Below are 20427 nucleotides of genomic sequence, written 5' to 3'. Positions count from 1 at the left end.
CAGGTTTTTTCTTATGATTAATCCAGTAGAAGTGTACACTAGGCAAACCTCCTTACTTTATGTGGCACTACTTTCACTTCCTCCTTTCCTGAATGGTGTGTTGGAAATGATTTTATCTGTATATACAAAGTGAAGAAATCTTCAAATGTGTCAACACAGTTGCTCACATATCTTCTATGGCCAATATCAACAGTAGGATACATGGAGCTTCCACCTAGACCACTGAATTACTGTCATCATTACTAATGGCAATTGTGTCTGACTATACACAGAACACAAAGCAAATTTCTTCTGTGATGAATTTTCATGGGCATATCAATGATGCCCAGAACTCGTTCTGATCACTGCAGTATTATTGTTTCTTGTCATGGCTCAGTTTATGCCACACAACACTTTCCACTGTTTTAACCAAATCACATTTAGTTACACAGGGTATGCAAAACCTGGGCTTCATGTTAGTCCCACTGAAGCAAAACTTTTTCTTCGGGATATTATAGTAGCACTGATGGTATGTATAACATTTTGCTTTTTAGATGAGTCCATGGTCACATTATGTGAAGAAAACAGCCAGTATGTGAGGAGAGCTACAGATGAGAAGTTTTTCTTGTAATGTGGCTCAAACCACAAAAAATCTAATTTCTGCTAGGGTGTTGGGCATCATTTCTGTTAATGGTACAGCTAGTCTCTACATTGTTGAATGTTCAATGGCTCAACAGCAGTGTAAAAGGTATTGAAACAAAATCTTTGGCCTCAACTGGCATTTTCCTGATGGCAACCTTATCTTCATGTATGATAGATCACCTTGTTATAAAGCCAAGAAAATCACATGATTATTTGCTAAAAATAGTGCAAAAAATGTGTCATGGTTTGGGAACAGTTAGACCTGAACAAAATAGAGAATCTGTGGGTGGCTGTAAAGCAAAAATAGAAGAAAACCGCTATTATAATGAGGCTTAACTCATAGATAAGTTTACAGATAGATGGCACTCTGATGTAAACACCAGCCCAATTCTAACAGAACGCATGCCAAGGAGAACTGAACTGTTAATAAACTTGAAAGTCATACACACAAAACACAGGGATGAAGCATTTAACTGTTAAATAAATATCTAACATGGAAATATTCTTTTTTACATAACTTCTGCTAGAGTCTAATAATTTTCACAATGTATTTGTTGAAAGAGAGAATTTCTACATGGCTACATGGTACACCAGTTAAAATCTAAACTCACCACCATTTTGTAGTCAACCAAAGCCAAGTCCTCTATGCATTTACTAGTTATTCATTATAAATGACAGGACAGTCTATCAAACAAGGAACTGGTCAATCCCTTCCCCTTTTATTGCCAGATATAAGCAACAAGGGCAATGTTCTACTGTCACACATAGTAGGTCATGCTACAAAGTGCTCTCTCTCTCGGTGTTTGTATTCTGCAGAAGGGGGTGAGGGAGGCATAATATCAGATTCAGTTCAAGTTAAAAAACACGTGTGTTGTGAATGGTCCTATAGGAAATTAACCTGTTAACATTTTGACTAATGCTGTTACTGATGTAGTATGTTGATAGCTAGTTGAGGACATGTTAAACCCAGCCCACTGTAGCAGTGATTTGTCACACTTTATTTATCTGAAATGATAATTAAATCAAGACCCAGGCGTTGATATACATCAACGGGGACAGTTGAAAATGTGTGCCTCAACCGGGACTCGATCTCGGGATCTCCTGCTTACATGGCAGACACTCTATCTATCCTCTGTGCCCTCGGTGGCTCAGATGGATAGAGCGTCTGCCATGTAAGCAGGAGATCCCGGGTTTGAGTCCTGGTCGGGACACACATTTTCAACTGTCCCTGTTGATGTATATCAACGCCTGTCGACAGCTTAGAGTCTTGATTTAATTATCATTTCATTCTAAGAGAGCTGCATGGTCACCGATGGTATCTATTCTTTCAGAAATGTCCGAAAGAACAGATACCATCTTCATATCTTTATTTATCTTGTTGACCAATGACAGTGAGCATTTGTATCACATTTCTGGAAGCAAATGTGCCTTGCACCACTCTCAGGCAATACGCTGGAACCAATAAATTCATGGAGTACTAACAGGGTCGATAGCTGTGTGACACAATGTGGTACACTATTTTTTATCAGAAGATATTTTAATGGGGAACCATTCATGTAGTCTTCCACACAGTATATTATGTTATGTGGTTTTGCCAAGGACCAGGTTGGCTGAGGCACAAGCATCAAAGTTTGTTAGTAGCACCTCATTGTGAACAGTGGAAGCACAAATTAAATGTTCTGCCATCTCAAAGGGATCATGAACCATGAGTAACTCCTGAAGGCTGCCTAATAATGGTGACAATACATACTAAACAGATCAAGCTACAATCCCCAATCACCCCGAAAAGAAAGGGATCTCTAGCAGCAATCCTAGTGCTCTACTGAGAAAATCACAGTTCAGAAAATGCTAGTGGACATATATGTAACCTTCATAATTACACATTATAGACTGTGACTGTCTCAATACTGTTATTTACAATAGGGTTACATGCAAGGGCACTCTCCCTTTCACTGTTTCTCATCATGGGGCCTGGAACAACCAGGAAATGCCACTGGCCCTCCAACCTCACATTTGTATAGGTCGTCTATGCCAGCTTGTGAATTATTTGAAGCTGAATTTGGGTTTGACCCATTTCTGTTATTAACATTGTTAACATTCACAGCATTTACATTAGAAACAGAATTTACATTAACACTAGTAACATTCACATTTGAAGTATTTGGAGGTACCTGACTGTTCTGCACATTTCCAGTTGGATTATTTGAAGCACTAACAGACGTTCTTCCATACTTTTCATGTATACCACGGTGGCGCTTCAGAGCGAATCTGTCAGAAAAGCCAACCTCACAAATGTCGCATCGGTGTGGTTTCTCACCAGTATGGACCTTGGCATGATTTTTTAGGTGGGTAGCTTGATTGAATGCAGAGCCGCAGACTTCACATCGGTAAGGTTTCTCACCGGTGTGAATACGTCTGTGATTCCATAGTGTCGAATGGCGGGCAAATGTCTTGTCGCACACTTCACACTGGTACGGACGTTCACCCGAATGTATCCTCTCATGGTTCTTCAAGTGTGGGGACTGTGAGAATTGCATCCCGCAAACGGCACACTTGAAAGGTTTTTCTCCCGTGTGCACACGAGCATGGTTTTTCAGGTATGCCGCTTTCGCAAATGCGAGACCACAGATTTCACACTTAAAAGGTTTATCGCCACTATGTAATCTTTTGTGGCTCCACAAACTAGAATATCTTGAAAATGTTCCATCACAAACATTACAGTGGAAGGGTTTGTCAACAGCTGTTGCATTACGAGGCCCACCAATGAAAATGATGCCAGATCCATTACATTTATGACATTTTGTAACACTGGCCACACCTCTACGTTTCACTGGATGATGCCCAGGTTTAATCTCACCCAGATTTGTATTATTTGCAGCATTGTTGGTACCACCACTCTCACTCCCCGAACCACTGCTATTGCTGTACACAGGAGTGGAACCAGAACCTGAACTGCTGCCTGACATCATTTCTTGACATGATTCACATTTCACAAACTTTCCATTCTTCTTACCTTTCACCAAATTACCACCGTTATGTTCACAAGCTAATTCAACACCACAAGACTCGCAGCACTTACTTCCTATGTGCTGCTGATTCTGATTAGCTTTCCCATGAACTCCATTCTTGTGGCTCTTAAGTTCCCCTGCTAAACTAAAACTCACACCACACATATCACAAGTAAACTGGCGTTCACTTTCTGCAGCATTTTGAGCTCCAGTTGCCAGCATATTAGTTGTGTTATGTATCCTTTTATGATGATTTAAGAGAGAGAGATGAGCAAACACTAAACCACAAACATCACACTTAAATGTTGCAGTTGATGCAGCAGCTGCCAAAGACATCTGATTAACTAATGCATAATTGTATCCAAATGGTTGAGCTACATCAAATCTATAGCAGCCTTTGTCATCACCACTTATTCCTCCAACAGGTACAGCTGAATTGCTCTGTTGGTGGACTTTCTGAAGCATGTTCACGTTGTAGCAGAAAGGGAAATCCGCTGATGCACTGCTAGATGTTTTCTCAGGATCCTTATTTTTATCAGCTGAAGCACTATACATCTGTGAACTGGCGCCCTGCTGCTGCATACCTGCTGGGTCAAACATGGTAGATGAATCTGCTTTACAGTTACCTCCGTTACTGCCGTTTTCTAGACAAATGCCACCATACCTGGCAGCTGGATGTTCTGTCTGTGTGAACCTATAAAGAAAAAGGAAAAAAAAGGCAAAAGAGAAAAAGAAGAAATTACATGCTTACATACACCACATTTCATTGCACTAATGCAAGCATTCACAAGTGTTCAGGTACAGAGAGAGATAATATCATATGTAAAAAACAATTTTCTCTGGCAATATATTGCGCTATATTTTAGAAATAAAACTTGTAACTTACAAACATATTCTAAATGATCTTCATTTATTCCTGAGATGTAAATTATATAATTATTAGGATAGATTGCTATTTGCTACATAGATCTGTCACAGAACACCAGATAGGCACATTTAATATGACAGGTATCTGTGTGTGAGTTGTGCACTGTGAGTTGTTCCTACATATGATGGACTTTCTCTGATAGCTAGAATCTGGGTAATAGTCTACTATTACATGTGCCTGCCTGTTGTTCAATGCCACCTCTAGCAATCTAGCCTAATATTCATATTGATATTTCATCTATATTTTCCACGTTTTAAGATATACTGTAAAAGATATAAATTAGTATTATGTCACATAAAATATATTCATATATTTAATAATAGTTGCTAATCAGTCACGTTATAATCTTCTAAGTAATATTTTGACGTATCTCCTATATCTGTGTGTGTGTGTGTGTGTGTGTGTGTGTGTGTGTGTGTGTGTGTATGTGTGTGTGAGAGAGAGAGAGAGAGAGAGAGAGAGAGAGAACCCCTAAGGCTGTTGTAAGATATATTGCAGGGGACAATCAAATACTGGCTTGTCAACTATGAATACCAGCAGAGTCTGGGATAACTGATAACATTCTCGCAATCTAAACATTCCAGTTTTCATTTACTGCAGCAGGGAAATTACTGTAATTTTCAAAATCTCTGATGCTGTGGAGTTCATGGTTATGAAACTAGATGTTGCATAATAAAAATAAGAACTATTTGAGTATATTTTTGTAAAAGCTGCGTAGTGATGACCACATGAGGTAGACGGCTATCATCCTACTTCAATGAAAGTTTTTGTGAAGAGTACGAACTCAATGTGATATCAAAGAAACGTCTTCATCCATAAAGTACTCTGCTTGCTGCTGATAATCTACGTAAAGCAGACAGGAGAAATTAAGGTGCAACAAAATTAAAAACAAAATGTTGAAAACTGTTAAGACAATGAAGCAAGTTTCTTGACAGACATACATTTCCACCCCAATCCCTCTGGGGCTGCTACCAACTGGCCAGTACTCAGTAATTTAATCATTGTCACAGCAGAGATTTCATTTAGGGTAGCAATTCCCAGCTGCCACAGTTCGGTTTGATTTCGGAATTTTAGAACAGAAAGGACTGGTTATTGGAGGTTTTCCTTCACGGTAGATAAAATGGATAAGAATGAAGCAAAAATCAACTGATGAATTCAGAGAAAATATTTATGGATAAATTTTGCATTGTTTCTCCAAAACTAAAACAATATAGTTGTAAATCAATGGAAGTTTACAATACAAGTTACTTTTATATGGATAATCAAAAAATGGGTGAGCCATCTGCTGCGTAGGACATCTAAGTATCACAGGAGTAGTCCTTACAACACACAAATCTTTAAAACCTGTCTCATATTCATGTAATTCTTATCTGAAATGAAAGTTAAACAATCAACCAACAGGTGGCTGTTCTATCTGCATTTAAAACGCATGTCCTTAAAGTGTGATATATTGTAACTGGTATCTAATAAGGAACACAAACTGATGGTCTTCTTCACGAGGTAATCACGCACCAAAGACAGCATACTTTCTCTCATTATAGGATTTGTTACTAATCACAAAAAAAGTTCCAGTAGGTATTTCTCTTACACAACCACAACACAAGAAACATTTTCAAGCAGAGAATGCCTCCTTGTCTCCTGCAGAACTAGCAGGGTTCGCAGCAGAGCTTCTGTAAAGTTTGGAAGGTAGGAGACGAGGTACTGGCAGAATTAAAGCTGTGAGGACAGGGCGTGAGTCATGCTTGGGTAGCTCAGATGGTAGAGCACTTGCCTGCAAAAGGCAAAGGTCTTGAGTTCGAGTCTCGGTCCGGCACACAGTTTTAATCTGCCAGGAAGTTTCATATCAGTGCACACTCCACTGCAGAGTGATAATCTCATTCTGGAAACATCCCCAAGTATGTGGCTAAGCCATGTCCCTGCAATACCCTTTCTTTCAGGAGTGCTAGTTCTGCAGGGTTCGCAGGAGAACTTCTGTAAAGTTTGGAAGGTAGGAGACGAGGTACTGGCAGAAGTAAAGCTGTGAGGACGGGGCGTGAGTCGTGCTTGGGTAGCTCAGATGGTAGAGCACTTACCCGCGAAAGGCAAAGGTCCCGAGTTCGAGTCTCGGTCCAGCACACAGTTTTAATCTGCCAGAAAGTTGCAAGTGAGGACTTGGCTGCTCCAACTATACAAGGAAGTCAAAGAGTTGGAAAACAGTGTGACAATAGTTGTAACGTGATAGATAACTACTGCAGCTGCAGTGAGGAGGATTCTCCTGACGCAGAAGAAACAAATGAGTGAGGCTCCTGAGGCCACAACACAAGTGCATCTTTCTGAAAGGCCTGGAGAGACGTATGCCACACCTTAGTGGACCTTTTATCGCTCTCGTTTTGGGTCATAGTAGCCTGCATCCCAATTCCCAGAGCCTCAAATATTGCGTCAAAGTTGTAATTGTAAGTCTGGGCCTGGTAATCCGACATCAAGTTGATTTCCTGTAGTGGTGTCTTTAGCGAGACGGTCAGCAAGTTCGTTTCCTGGAAGGCTTATGTGGCTCGCTGTCTTTCCAGAGCTGTAGAGGTCAACCCATAGGTCCTAGATGTTGGGGACCAAAAGATTTTTGGGATAGCACAGGAATATGCCTTTTATGCAACTCATGGAGTCAATAAAGCTCAGAAAGTTTGTCGTGGCAAGGGATCTGATGTACTGCAAAGTCTGAGATATGGGAACCAACTCTGCAGTGTATACACTGCAGGCACTTGGCAGAGAGTGTTTCTTGTGTCACCTTGCACATGTGAAAGCATAACAAACCCTGTCACTGACTTTCGATCTGTCTGTGTAGATGCATAATCATGGAGGATGAAACGAATCAGGTGTCAGAGAAGAGTAGGATCAGCATCCTTCTTGGGACCACAAAAGAGGTCCATCCATATCACAGGACAGGGTACAGAACACAGAGGGGGGAGGGGGTGTTCGAGAGGGAGCCCTAGGAACACAAAACACAAACTAAAGGAGGCTGTTGGAGGTTCTTCAGAAGAGTATCGAGTCCGATCCCAACTGGTCTACCCGGTTTTGAGCAGTGTGTAAACAGTCTGAACTGTTGGTTGTGGAACAGCGTTGAAGGCATCTGACAGATGGTGGCTTGGAATTAGCCAGAAGCTGCCGCCATCTAACATCCCCCCCCCCCCCCCCAGCAGTGGGACACCAGCTTCTGCCAGGTGGCTGTCAACAGGGCACACACTACTGTGGTGAACCAGATCCAGCAAGCTCAGTACAGATGGTGCTGCCAACCCATAGGCAACACATTTCATCCAAGTGATATAAAATTAGTGCTTTGTAGAATCACAGAAGAACTATGTGGCCCATGCACCATGAGGAGTTAATAAGAAAATGAAGAGCATTTAGCTTCTTCAAGCAAGCTGCCTTGAGTCGGCAGACATGTGGCAGCCAAGTTAGCTTGTTGTCAAATAAAATACCTAAGAACTGAAATGTTCCAATAACTTCAGGTAACTGTTCATGAAGATAAATTTGTGGGTGCAGGTGCACAGTCTGGCATCAGCAAAAATGCAAAACTCTTGATTTTGCAGGAGAAAATTGGTAGCCATGATTCGAAGCCCAGTCATGTACTCTCCAAACATATTCCCTGTAGTACTCCCTGTAGTTAGCGCTCAGTGGTGCACAGTTGTGTGCAGAGGCATAGTACAGGCAAAGATCATCCGCATACAGAGACGGAGAGACTGTGGGGCCCACTGCATTAACAATGCCATTGATGGTGATAGTGAACAGTCTTACACTCAGAACTGATCCCTGAGGTACTCCAGTTTCCTGTATGCATCGGTTACTGAGAACTGAACCTATATGGACCCAAAAAAGTTGGAGAGATAGAAAATTCTGGATAAAAATGGGTAAACTTCCCTGAAAACCTCACTCGTGCAGTGTAGACAAAATTTGATGTTGCCAGATAAATCACATGCCTTCTGTAGGTCAAAGAACACAGCAATGAGATGTTGGCAATGTGCAAAAGCATTGAGCACTGCAGATTTCAGATGAACCAGGTGATCTGTGTTGGACTGGAAAGCCTGAAAGTCACTTTGGAATCATGACATATGGCCTCTGGCTTCAAGGCACCAACAAAGACGGTGCCTGACCATTTGATTGAATAGCTTACAAAGGCCATTCATCAGAGAGACTGGCCGGTATTTTGTTAAAATATGTGGATCGTTTCCCAGTTTCAGGACAGGAATATTAATACCTTCCCGCAATTGAGAGAAAAATTCTCCTTCCCACATAATACGATTAAAAAGCCCGAGAATATGTTTCATGCTGTCAGCATAAAGATGTCTGAGCATTTGGTTGTGGATTTTGTTGGGTACAAGGGCTGTATCTTGACAATCTGCCAAAGTCCTGCCAAGCTACCATTCACTAAAAGGAGCATTTTATGATAGAGAACCATATGCATGGAAGGCTACTGGGCATTGCTCACAAAGGTGTTTCTGGGTCAGGAAATGAGGATGGTAATTACTACAAGCAGACACCTCAGCAAAGTGAGCCACAAAACAGTCGGCATGTATCACGGGATCAGTGTAGACGTTACCATTGACAACGATGCCAGGAACCATCGTAGGTGATGGATGGCTGCAAATGCAGCAGAATTTAGTCCATACTTGGGATGATAGGGTATGGGATCGCACTCCTGCTTCCTTTTCTTTATCAAAAACTGCACTTTCACCTAGGGTCTCTTGAATGCTATTAACTTATCCATTGAAGGATGGAACTTATGCCGTTGACACACCTTCTGTCATTCCCTGATAGCTGTGACCACATTTTCACCACCACAGTACCGGCTGTTGGTGGGATGAGCCATAGGCGAAGGGAATTGCTGCTGCAGCATGAATAATAGTACCTTGTACTACTTTGTCAATATCTGTTACATAACTGGCTGCAAAGGTAGCTGTAGACGAGAAAGTCTGCCAGTCAGCTTTCCAAAGTGACCAATGAGGACAGGGAGAAAACAACAGAAAAATGGTCGCTGTCACAAAGATCACCATAGATGTACCACTGAATCAGGGGTAAGATACTTGGGCTGCAAACAGTATTCGTGTATTCAGGTTTCACTAAGGAACTTTTCATTATGACAGACGCAAGCCATCACGCGATCAGCATATACTTAGCCAAGAGCAGATGGGAAAGACCTGCCAATCTGATGACCCTTAACAAAGCTGAACAGAAGTGCAACATGGTAGAGCATGAAGTCTTAACAATAGTTTTGGCTGTGAAATATTTCTGTTCAGCGTAAAGTTTAAGATTATCATGGAGCACAAACTACTAGTGTTGTTACGCAGCACCTCTGATCCGTCTTCCTGGATGATGAAGTTCCACTTAAAACTGGAAGAGTATGATAATCAAATACTTTACAAGGAAGGCAAACAAAATCGTGTGGCTGATGCATTGTCGCGTATTAGAAGTATATGCAATGCAGGTACAGAGCCCAAACACAGTTGACTGAACCAGCTGAGGATGTGAGTGTTTGTGATGATAAGCCAGTCACAGCCGGGAACCTTGGAAACATGCACAGATACAGCTGGCAAAGCGATAAAAACAATTGCTGAGACAACAGAGCAGACAGCTGAGGGTGAAAACGTTGACACACCATTGCTAAGCACAGAGAGCACAATGAATCCGGCACACAAACTGGCTATTAACTCAGGTGAACATATCCCCTATAGGTGGACATCAGGGGATGGGGAGAACTTATGAATAGATTAAACAATATTGTACTTGGCCTGGGATGAAGGTTGATATAGAGGAATTTATTAAGACTTGTGAGAGCTGTCAGATAAACAATATAACACAGACAAAGACGAAGCAGCCATTGGAAATGACCCCTACACCAGAAGTTGTATTTGAAAGATGCAGTACTGACATCGTAGAACTGTAACCGCAAACAAATGCAGGTAACTGACTCATTCTGACATTTCAAGATATACTAACTTAATTTGTTTTAGCCAAGCCAATTGACCAATAAGACGCTGAAATGGCTGTGCGAAAACTATTTGAGAATGTAATTGTAAGGTTTGGGATACCAACTTCACTACTAAGTGACTTGGTCAGTAATTTTGTAAGTGGTACCATGCATGAGGCAGACATGTAAGCCATTAAAGATATAAAATGCCCAGACACAAGCTATCACCCACAAACCAATGGTGCACTGGAACACACCCACTGTATGCTAACAAAGGTATTACGATACGATAAAACTTCCGGGCTGATAGGCCGTGGTCGAACTATAAAACTCTCCCTACCTCCGAGGATGTCTCCCGCAGTCGGAGACGAAACGTCAGGGGAGAGTTTTATACTTCGACCACGGCCTATTAGCCCGGAAGTTTTAAGTGAAGACAATATCGGCCATGAAAGTTTACATTGTATGATACTATATTAGTCACAGTCAATCAGATTGGGACCATTTGGTACTATACACCTCGTTTGCATATAGCACGACACTTTGTAGCACAATAGGGAACACCCCGTTTGAATTATTTTTCGGTAGGAAATTTAACCTATAACTTTGGCTCCAGAAGCAACTGGCAAATGTGATTTGTAACTACTATGACTATGCAACTGAAATGTGGCAAAGGATGCAAATGCTGCATCAGGCTGCTCGAGTAGTGACATCAGCACAAGGAAAAGTATAAGTTAAATTATGACAAGACCCAGAGTCCAAAAGTGTTCCAGAAGCAAGACTGCATGTTACTTTATGATGAAAGTGTACAAAGGGGATGCAGTAACAAATTAGATAGCACACGGTGAGGGCCATATACTGCTGTGGATGTGAAAGAGCCAAATGTGATTATAAGATTATGGGAAAGAAATGTATAAAAGTGCATGCAAATCAATTAAAACAGTTTTTCTGGAGTGAGGGTACGACTAGTAGGCTGAGAGTTTCTTTCTATTACAGATGCCAGGGGGATAGGCACTCTGGGTAACAGCACTAATGGGAAGTGTGTTGGTGACCTGCCCCGCGGAAAGAGGAATGCAGTCACAAGATTTAAGGATACAACAGTTCCAGTTGGTTCCGGGAATATATTATGATAACCACTGTATGGTCAGTCTCTACACTAAACTTGGGGAATAGTTAGCTATTTTGACCTAAAGGAACTACATGAGAAGTTTGAGGAAATACAGTGAGTGGCCAGCCAAGTCTAACGCGCTGCCTTATGCAGTTGTATCTAGTTAAGGTAAGCAAAGGCAAGTGCAAAAGCGTACAGCAGACGATCACACAGCATGTAGGAAAAATTACACAAGCGAAAGAGTTAATTGGACGGTTATCTAGGCACGAGAATACAAGGATAAAATGAGGAATACTAAATTTTATTGGTGAGACTAGCAAGATATTGTTAGGTACACTAGATGAAGATGATGCATCCTTCTTTAGAGCAAGAAGAACAACAGAGAGAACTGTTGTGACTGTCAAAAGGACAAGTGACTAAAGTGACAGCATGACTAACAGGGATAAATCAAACAATAAACACAGTGACTAAGAATGAGTACACTATTAACAATGGGATTAGAAAACTGAGAGTGCATGTAGAAGAATACGAAAACACTACAAGTAAGAAGGTACAACACACCATGATCTTAATAACATTAAGAGCAACTAGTGCAACTTACAGCCATGTTTAATGAACTAGAATGACAATATGACTTGTTGATTTCTACCATAGTGAATGCACAAAAGGGCCTATTGAAGCCATACTCGATAAATTCTGTACAAGTTAAGCATCTTGAGCTTACTGAGGAGGGTTTGAAAGAAAAGAGATTTCCTATTGAACTCACTTAAGGCCAATGGTATCAGTTGCTGCAGATAATGGATTTAGACATATTTTTAGCAGGTACTATGTTGCATTGTGTGTTGAATGTACCCTTAGTTTAATAGCAATGTATATACTCTATATACGGTTTGGCCCTTATCAGCTGAATTTGATAAGATGAAGTGATTATTCAATTATATTCCTGACCTTAGACAAAGTGAAGTGACAGTATGTGGAGCTGCCCGGTGCTATGCAAAATGGTCACCCTAAGATGTCAGATATGTAGGCAGCATTTCGTGCCGATGTCCATGTACAATCACGAACAGTATGAAGCTGGCACGCTTCAGCCCGTAAGAGAAATTCCAAAAGATTGCAATCTTAAGTACATAGTATCTGGATGCAGATACAAGACAATGAATGGTTGTATGTTGCCTCAAAGCAAAAAGGTTTGACTATACTGTGTAACGATCTATCTCCTACTCACCTCATTGTGCAAAGCACGGGCAAAGCAAGCTTTCTAAGTAAATGTCAGGGCTATGCTACACAGATAATGTTGTAGTATAAACATATGATATGCAACAAAACCAGTAAAATAGATATAATATCTAAGTTAAATATAGATATGGATTGTTGTCTAGCACAGGAATAAAAACACGAAGTATCCCAGATTCCTATAATTTTACTATTAGAGCATGTAGTTAAGCATTTGGACCACCTTAAGGTTGCTGGACATAAAACAGAAGATCTACAATTTGAAATCGACTAATAACAACGCACAACATTCAGAAGTTGGTCGAGGAGCAAGTACTCCATGTGGTAGTACACTGGTACGATATTACTCTGTTTTTTAATTATAACTTCTTATTTGTGTATCTACTGTAAGTGCTGTCAGAGATGTGGTTGACAATTTTGTAAATTTGGAGGAAGATGTTGTAATAAGGTGTGTGTAGCTAATACAGTAGTTCATCAGTTGAAAACAAAAGTCTGAAAATGAGTCCATGATCATATTGCGGCACTTTATTTTAAAGGCCCGTCTTAATCACACGCACTTTTACACTTCACTATTACCGGTTTCGGCTACTGCCACCTTCAGATCTGTTACACACAAAAACAGGGTGTACCAAACTAAGATCAATTTGCTGACACCAAATCTATGTAAGACCTGGTGCTACATAAGGAAAATAAAATGTGTTTACACAATTAACAGCCATGTATACCAGCCACACATACCATAAAATATTCTGATGTAGGTATTAATGTCAAATTATACATGTAGGTACATAGTAAGTGCTAGTGATGATCAGGATGCATCTGGTATTTGTGCAAATAACTGAGGTCAGCATAGGGCACTATAGCTAGGGTACACGAGTAACCAGTATATCAAATGTAATGGTTAAAATGCAGTACGCACTGTCATTAATTAAAGTAATACAGTAGTGACCAGTAACACTCTTAAAAACATAGTAAGGTATACACATTCTCCCCAAGCAGAATGCTACGTTGAAGAGGAAGAGTTAGTTGAGTACAATGCTAGAGCAATCCAGCATACTACTCATTTTGACTGAGCGTTGTGGAAGCAATGAAGCTAGATGCCCCAACCTCCCAGAAAAGTAGAAGCAGAAATGCCAATGGTAGAGCCACCCAAGTTAAAGGCTGACAAATGGTACAGTAGGAGGTATCTCTACTGAGTCTAGTAAACTGAACATCGTATCATGTAAATATTTAAACTATATCCAACGATATTGTGTTCCAATGTGTTAATTGTAAAAAATGTGTTTCTCTATTATGATACCAATGATTCCAGTGATCTGAATTTTGTATTAAGTGAAAATGTAATCTATGTCCACAAATTATGTATAGTGATGTAGTATATGTTGAACACTCATAAAGAAAAATAGTAATTCTGTGAGAAAAGGCATCCAATAAGTCACATACTACTAAAAGCTATGATTCTATACTGTTCATGTGAACAATATACAAAAGTTTTACTGTGTGAAAACTATTTTATCATGAATCTGTACTAACACGCCTGTAATACCTAATTGTGTGTTTGGAAATAAAGCGATGGTACAATCCACTGGCATGCATGGTTAGGCCATGAAAATTTTATAACCTCAGAGGTCCAAGCTTACAAAATTTTCCCTGGGGGAAGGAACACGTCGCAAATGTAAGAAATATTCCAACAAATCCATTAATTCAGTTTAAGAAGAAGTTCTTGACCAAGGGGTGGCTGCGCAATTGCGCTGACTCTGGAAGGGGACAAGCTAATATTTGAACTCGATAACCAGTCTCAGATGCATAACAGCGGCATGTGACTCGCCTCTTTGTTGCAAGGTCCAAAAGATGTACAGTAGGAAAATTCCAAGTGTACCAAATAGGAAGGGCATTATGGGTTAACTGCTTGATCATACAGCAGAATCATTTAACCTTCTAGTAGTAGTGCTGAGTGCAAATGAAGGCATATAAATAGGACTTTCCTGTACTTCTGAGAAGAGCGGAATGAGCTATGAGCAGATGACACTGTCTTCACAGCGTTCGTCAGTCTGCTTATGAAATAGTGTCAGCTAAAGCGGAACATAGGGAATGTTGACTTAGGAGATCATAGTTGGGGAATTGTATATAGAGAAATGTGCAAGGGATATAAAATGCCTGACAGACAGCAATGTCAAATTTGAAAACAAACTTTTTAAGTTGTTCCTTGACACCTTCTCTATTCTGTATAATAATTTCTATTATTGCGATGTGTAAGCGGGTGGTGGTTAGTCATTACTAAGTCACATCTGTATATTTAAAAAAACTTAATTAATTTGGGATATAAATGTAAAATTACTTGTTGCACATCATTGCAGTTTATCTTGCAAATGATCCCCAGAACATGAATAATATGACTGACTGACTGACTGACAAACTACCACTCCTCCACCAGTATGGTTCCATTCCTCCACTAGTGTGGTTAATAACTGCTGGATGGTCACTTGTGCGTGCATGTGGACGTACTGCAATATGTCTCCCCAATGCATCCACACATGTGCAATGGGATTTAAGTTTGGAGAGTGGGCAAGGCAGTCCATTCACCAAATATCCTCTTATTCCAAGAGAACCTCCACCAGTGCTGTTTCATGCAGTTTCAAAAATAAAAATTAAGTCAGAGACAATTGCACTTATGAAGAGACAAATGTGGGGAAGAAGCACAGTGTCACAATAACACAGACTGATGTTCAAAGATTTGGAGGGCAGTACACCCATACAAAATTATGTCTCCCCACATCATAACAACTGGACCACCAAAACATGCATGTTTGAGGAGGAGGAGGAGGAGGAGGAGGAGGAGGAGTAGATTAGAGCTTAACATCCCGTCGACAACAAGGTCATTAGAGATGGAGCACAAGCTCAGATTAGGGAAGGATGGAGAAAGAAATCCACCATGTTCTTTTCGAAGGAACCATCCCAACAACTGTCTTAATCAATTTAGGGGAAACCACGGAAAACCTAAATTAGGATGGCCAGACATGTGTTTGAACCATCGTTCTCCTGGATCATGTTCAACAATGTTCTTGCGTGCATTGTGTGTTCCGACCCCTTGCCATAAGAGGCTGCACCCAGTACTATCGAACATGATTGTTTTGGTGGTCCAGGTGTTATGGTATGGGGAGGTATAATGTTGCATGGATGTACTGACCTCCAAATCTTTGAACATGTTATACTCACTGATTAATGTTGATTGATTATTCTGCTCCCGACTACCATATTTCTATTTTAACAACCAAACTTACAACCACAACAGACACGTGGGATCTGAATCTGACAGCTGGTCAATGTTAATATGACTCTATACTTCTTCCCTGTGTGTGTCTTTTCAGGAATGTATTCTGCCCAGACTTCATTTTTATGGATGACAATGTGTGACCACATCAAATAGCACTGGTGGAGGAACTATTGGAACGAGAGGATATTCTGTGAATGGATTGAATTGTCTGTTCCCTCAACTGAAATTCCATCCAACTCATATGAGATGCATTGGGGAGATGTACTGCAGCACATCCACATGCACCATTGACCATCCAGCAGTTGTCAGCTATGCTGGTGGAGAAATGGAATACCCTACCACAAGAACTCCTTACCAACTTGTGGCCAGCATGGGAGCACATTGCAGAGCAGGCATTGCTGTTCATGGTGATCACACACTCTATTGAGAAGCATGTCCTGCCTTTTGTAATGTCCAAGAGACCACCAAGAATCATGGAGACTACAGTGTAATTACTGTCTCTGAATGAAAGTGTCATTTCTGTTCATCTCATTGCATATTTCTTTCAGTTAGCTTCTATACTACACTGCAGCAGTTCTTTCTATGTATGGTCCAAGTTTCATCAAGCTACATTAATTGGCAGTGACACATCACGCAAAAGTTACTTTTGTTCTAAGGTCTTGCACACGAGTGTATGTTGAGCACCTAGCTTCTGCCCTGATACTTCTTTCCCAATTGATCACGTAAGTTTTAATTTTGTCCTGAGAGAGCCATGTTCTCTTCATGTACGGCACTTTTTTGGCCGGTTCGATTCCATTCTTTACCACTTTTCACTATTATAGGCAGCAAATTATTGTAACTGGGCTTTGTCCTTCATACTACAATACAGCACCCACTATGTTCTACATGATATTGTAATGCCATTTGTTAACATGACTTGTTACTCAGCAGTAGTTCTGCTTGTAAATTTTTAATGGAAAAGAACAATTAACTAAGGTGATTGTCAAAAGTGCCCACTGAGATTTGCATTACATGTTTGCTTTTTAAGCGAACCCAAATCTCTAAATACTTCGCTCACTACCTTGGAATATAATTTCATTAATTTCTTGTGCATTATGATTTAGCAGGTCATTACCATTTTCCTCTGAGGATCCCAGGCAACTAGAAAAAAAAAAATCTACGGAGAAATTTTTATGGCTATACTTCTGTTCCCCTATACTCAAATTGGAAAGTACACTGTATGTGCCTGGTTGTAAAACTCTAGAAGATCAATTTATCTTGGAGAATCAGTCGAAAAGTTAATACTGATGTATGGACACCAAATTAAGTGTGTCTTTCTTAAAGTTTGAGCTTAGTACAGTGTCAGATATGAAAAGGAAAAATGTGTAGTGAAATATGAGAGCTCTTCAGGACTATACTCAAAAAGCTTCTTTTCTTTTTAAATTCAAGCACTTGTGCAAGTTCTTAAATATCTGTTCAGTACAATGTTTTAATATGTTAATACTTTAGAATATTATATTATATTTGGTATAATTGGCCACTCATCCCACTCATAAATAGCGTCTTGCATATACATAAGATATTCTAAAGTTGGCATGGCATCTTGTGACCCCAAGTACTGTCACACATCTATTAGAGATTGAAGAATGTTGATATGAAATGCTCCTGCTGGAAGGTTCAGGTTCTAACATCCAATTTAAATCAAGGTGACTTGAGATACAGCACAAGCTCAGACTGGACACGGAAGGTGAAGAAATTGGAACTAAAATGAAATGTCTTGAGTTTTGTGGAATATTTTCTGTGATGTACACTGTTAATACATTGGAACTGTGTGCCAGATCAGGACTCAGACCTACACACTTGCCTTGCTCTGCTAATACCTTCCCAATAATGCCACCCAAGCTTGTCTCAATGATAGTCTCAAAGCTTCAGTTTGCCACCAACCTTCCCTCAAATTGCAGAGAGAGCCCATAGTTCTGTGGTACTAGTATCAATATGGAAAGGATTATAACCTTGAAGTTGTTACCAAACCAAAACATCCTAAGCAGCCCCCAGTGAAGCATGATGCTACTGATATACTGAGAGAGGAGAAAGTTAAAAAGGGGAAGCAGAAAGCATGCCTCAATGAAAAACTTTCTAATGACAAAGTGGCACACAGACAGTACCATAAAGTAACAACATTTGAGACTATTACAAAGTAGAACAAATTTAGTGCCTAGCTATGACTGGAATCAATGGTACAGTATTCTACACAGAAAGCTACTCTGAACATAACAGTTACCCATTACAACAACATACAGTAAACAGCATCCACCAAGTAAAATTATTTCATGCTTTAGGGTGTCCCCAGTGGGTGAAATGGTAGAAGGTTACCTGTTTGTGTGTTCAGTCTGTGTGAACATGGAACATTTGCCAACAACTGATGATGGTATTTTCAGCAAACTTCTTTGCTGATTATCATCTGCTCCAATGAAATTCTGGCTACCATGCTGTGGAACTTGACCAAGCTGATCATCACGTGTCTTTACAACAGCTGTATGCTGTGGAGGAGGTGGCGGTGGTGGCGGTGGCTGCTGCTGCTGTTGCTGCTGCTGCTGCTGTTGTTGTTGTTGTTGTTGCTGTTGCTGTTGCTGTTCCCTTGCTGTTGTACCTGCAGCTGTACTGTTGGACGAGAGCCAAGCATTTGACTCTAGGGCCATTGATGTTCGCACAGATGCCTGCCGGTAATCAAACCTTCAACAGGAAAAGAAACACTTCCAAGATAAAGAGTCAGCTACAACAAATATAAATCAGAATCACGTATATGGAGATGGTTCTAGAATGAAGCAAAGTCTATTCATAAGACAAAACTACAATAAAAGGTAAACATTTAAAAAAAGATTAAGAGAAATATAAATGTTCAGTTTTCAACAGATACTACATAACAACTTCATCTGCTCTCTATTAGAATCATTGGTTTTTCACAAACAACAAATTGTACACTCCTGGAAATGGAAAAAAGAACACATTGACACCGGTGTGTCAGACCCACCATACTTGCTCCGGACACTGCGAGAGGGCTGTACAAGCAATGATCACACGCACGGCACAGCGGACACACCAGGAACTGCGGTGTTGGCTGTCGAATGGTGCTAGCTGCGCAGCATTTGTGCACCGCCGCCGTCAGTGTCAGCCAGTTTGCCGTGGCATACGGAGCTCCATCGCAGTCTTTAACACTGGTAGCATGCCGCGACAGCGTAGACGTGAACCGTATGTGCAGTTGACGGACTTTGAGCGAGGGCGTATAGTGGGCATGCGGGAGGCCGGGTGGACGTACCGCCGAATTGCTCAACACGTGGGGCGTGAGGTCTCCACAGTACATCGATGTTGTCGCCAGTGGTCGGCGGAAGGTGCACGTGCCCGTCGACCTGGGACCGGACCGCAGCGACGCACGGATGCACGCCAAGACCGTAGGATCCTACGCAGTGCCGTAGGGGACCGCACCGCCACTTCCCAGCAAATTAGGGACACTGTTGCTCCTGGGGTATCGGCGAGGACCATTCGCAACCGTCTCCATGAAGCTGGGCTACGGTCCCGCACACCGTTAGGCCGTCTTCCGCTCACGCCCCAACATCGTGCAGCCAGCCTCAAGTGGTGTAGCGACAGGCGTGAATGTGAATGGAGGGACGAATGGAGACGTGTCGTCTTCAGCGATGAGAGTCGCTTCTGCCTTGGTGCCAATGATGGTCGTATGCGTGTTTGGCGCCGTGCAGGTGAGCGCCACAATCAGGACTGCATACGACCGAGGCACACAGGGCCAACACCCGGCATCATGGTGTGGGGAGCGATCTCCTACACTGGCCGTACACCACTGGTGATCGTCGAGGGGACACTGAATAGTGCACGGTACATCCAAACCGTCATCGAACCCATCGTTCTACCATTCCTAGACCGGCAAGGGAACTTGCTGTTCCAACAGGACAATGCACGTCCGCATGTATCCCGTGCCACCCAACGTGCTCTAGAAGGCGTAAGTCAACTACCCTGGCCAGCAAGATCTCTGGATCTGTCCCCCATTGAGCATGTTTGGGACTGGATGAAGCGTCGTCTCACGCGGTCTGCACGTCCAGCACGAACGCTGGTCCAACTGAGGCGCCAGGTGGAAATGGCATGGCAAGCCGTTCCACAGGACTACATCCAGCATCTCTACGATCGTCTCCATGGGAGAATAGCAGCCTGCATTGCTGCGAAAGGTGGATATACACTGTACTAGTGCCGACATTGTGCATGCTCTGTTGCCTGTGTCTATGTGCCTGTGGTTCTGTCAGTGTGATCATGTGATGTATCTGACCCCAGGAATGT

The 20427-nt window shown here is 41.5% G+C and overlaps 1 protein-coding gene across 1 annotated transcript in view; it reads right to left on the bottom strand.

Moving 5' to 3' along the window:
• Positions 1 to 1927: 1927 nt before the first annotated feature.
• LOC126249745 (zinc finger protein 492-like) overlaps positions 1928 to 20427 on the bottom strand; it is a 41794-nt gene continuing 23294 nt past the window's right edge. Inside the window, exons 2-3 of the mRNA XM_049951425.1 lie at positions 18460 to 18819; positions 1928 to 4323 (exon numbers count right to left, since the gene is read on the bottom strand). Of these exons, the coding sequence (XP_049807382.1) occupies positions 2571 to 4323; positions 18460 to 18819 (2113 nt within the window). The 3' untranslated portion in view covers positions 1928 to 2570. The remainder of the gene's footprint in view (positions 4324 to 18459; positions 18820 to 20427) is intronic.

The sequence above is a fragment of the Schistocerca nitens genome, chromosome 3, assembly GCF_023898315.1.
Source record: "Schistocerca nitens isolate TAMUIC-IGC-003100 chromosome 3, iqSchNite1.1, whole genome shotgun sequence".
Classification (NCBI taxonomy): domain Eukaryota; kingdom Metazoa; phylum Arthropoda; class Insecta; order Orthoptera; family Acrididae; genus Schistocerca; species Schistocerca nitens.
The sequence above is the reverse complement of the archived record's forward strand: the minus strand, read 5'-3'. Positions and strand labels throughout refer to the sequence as shown.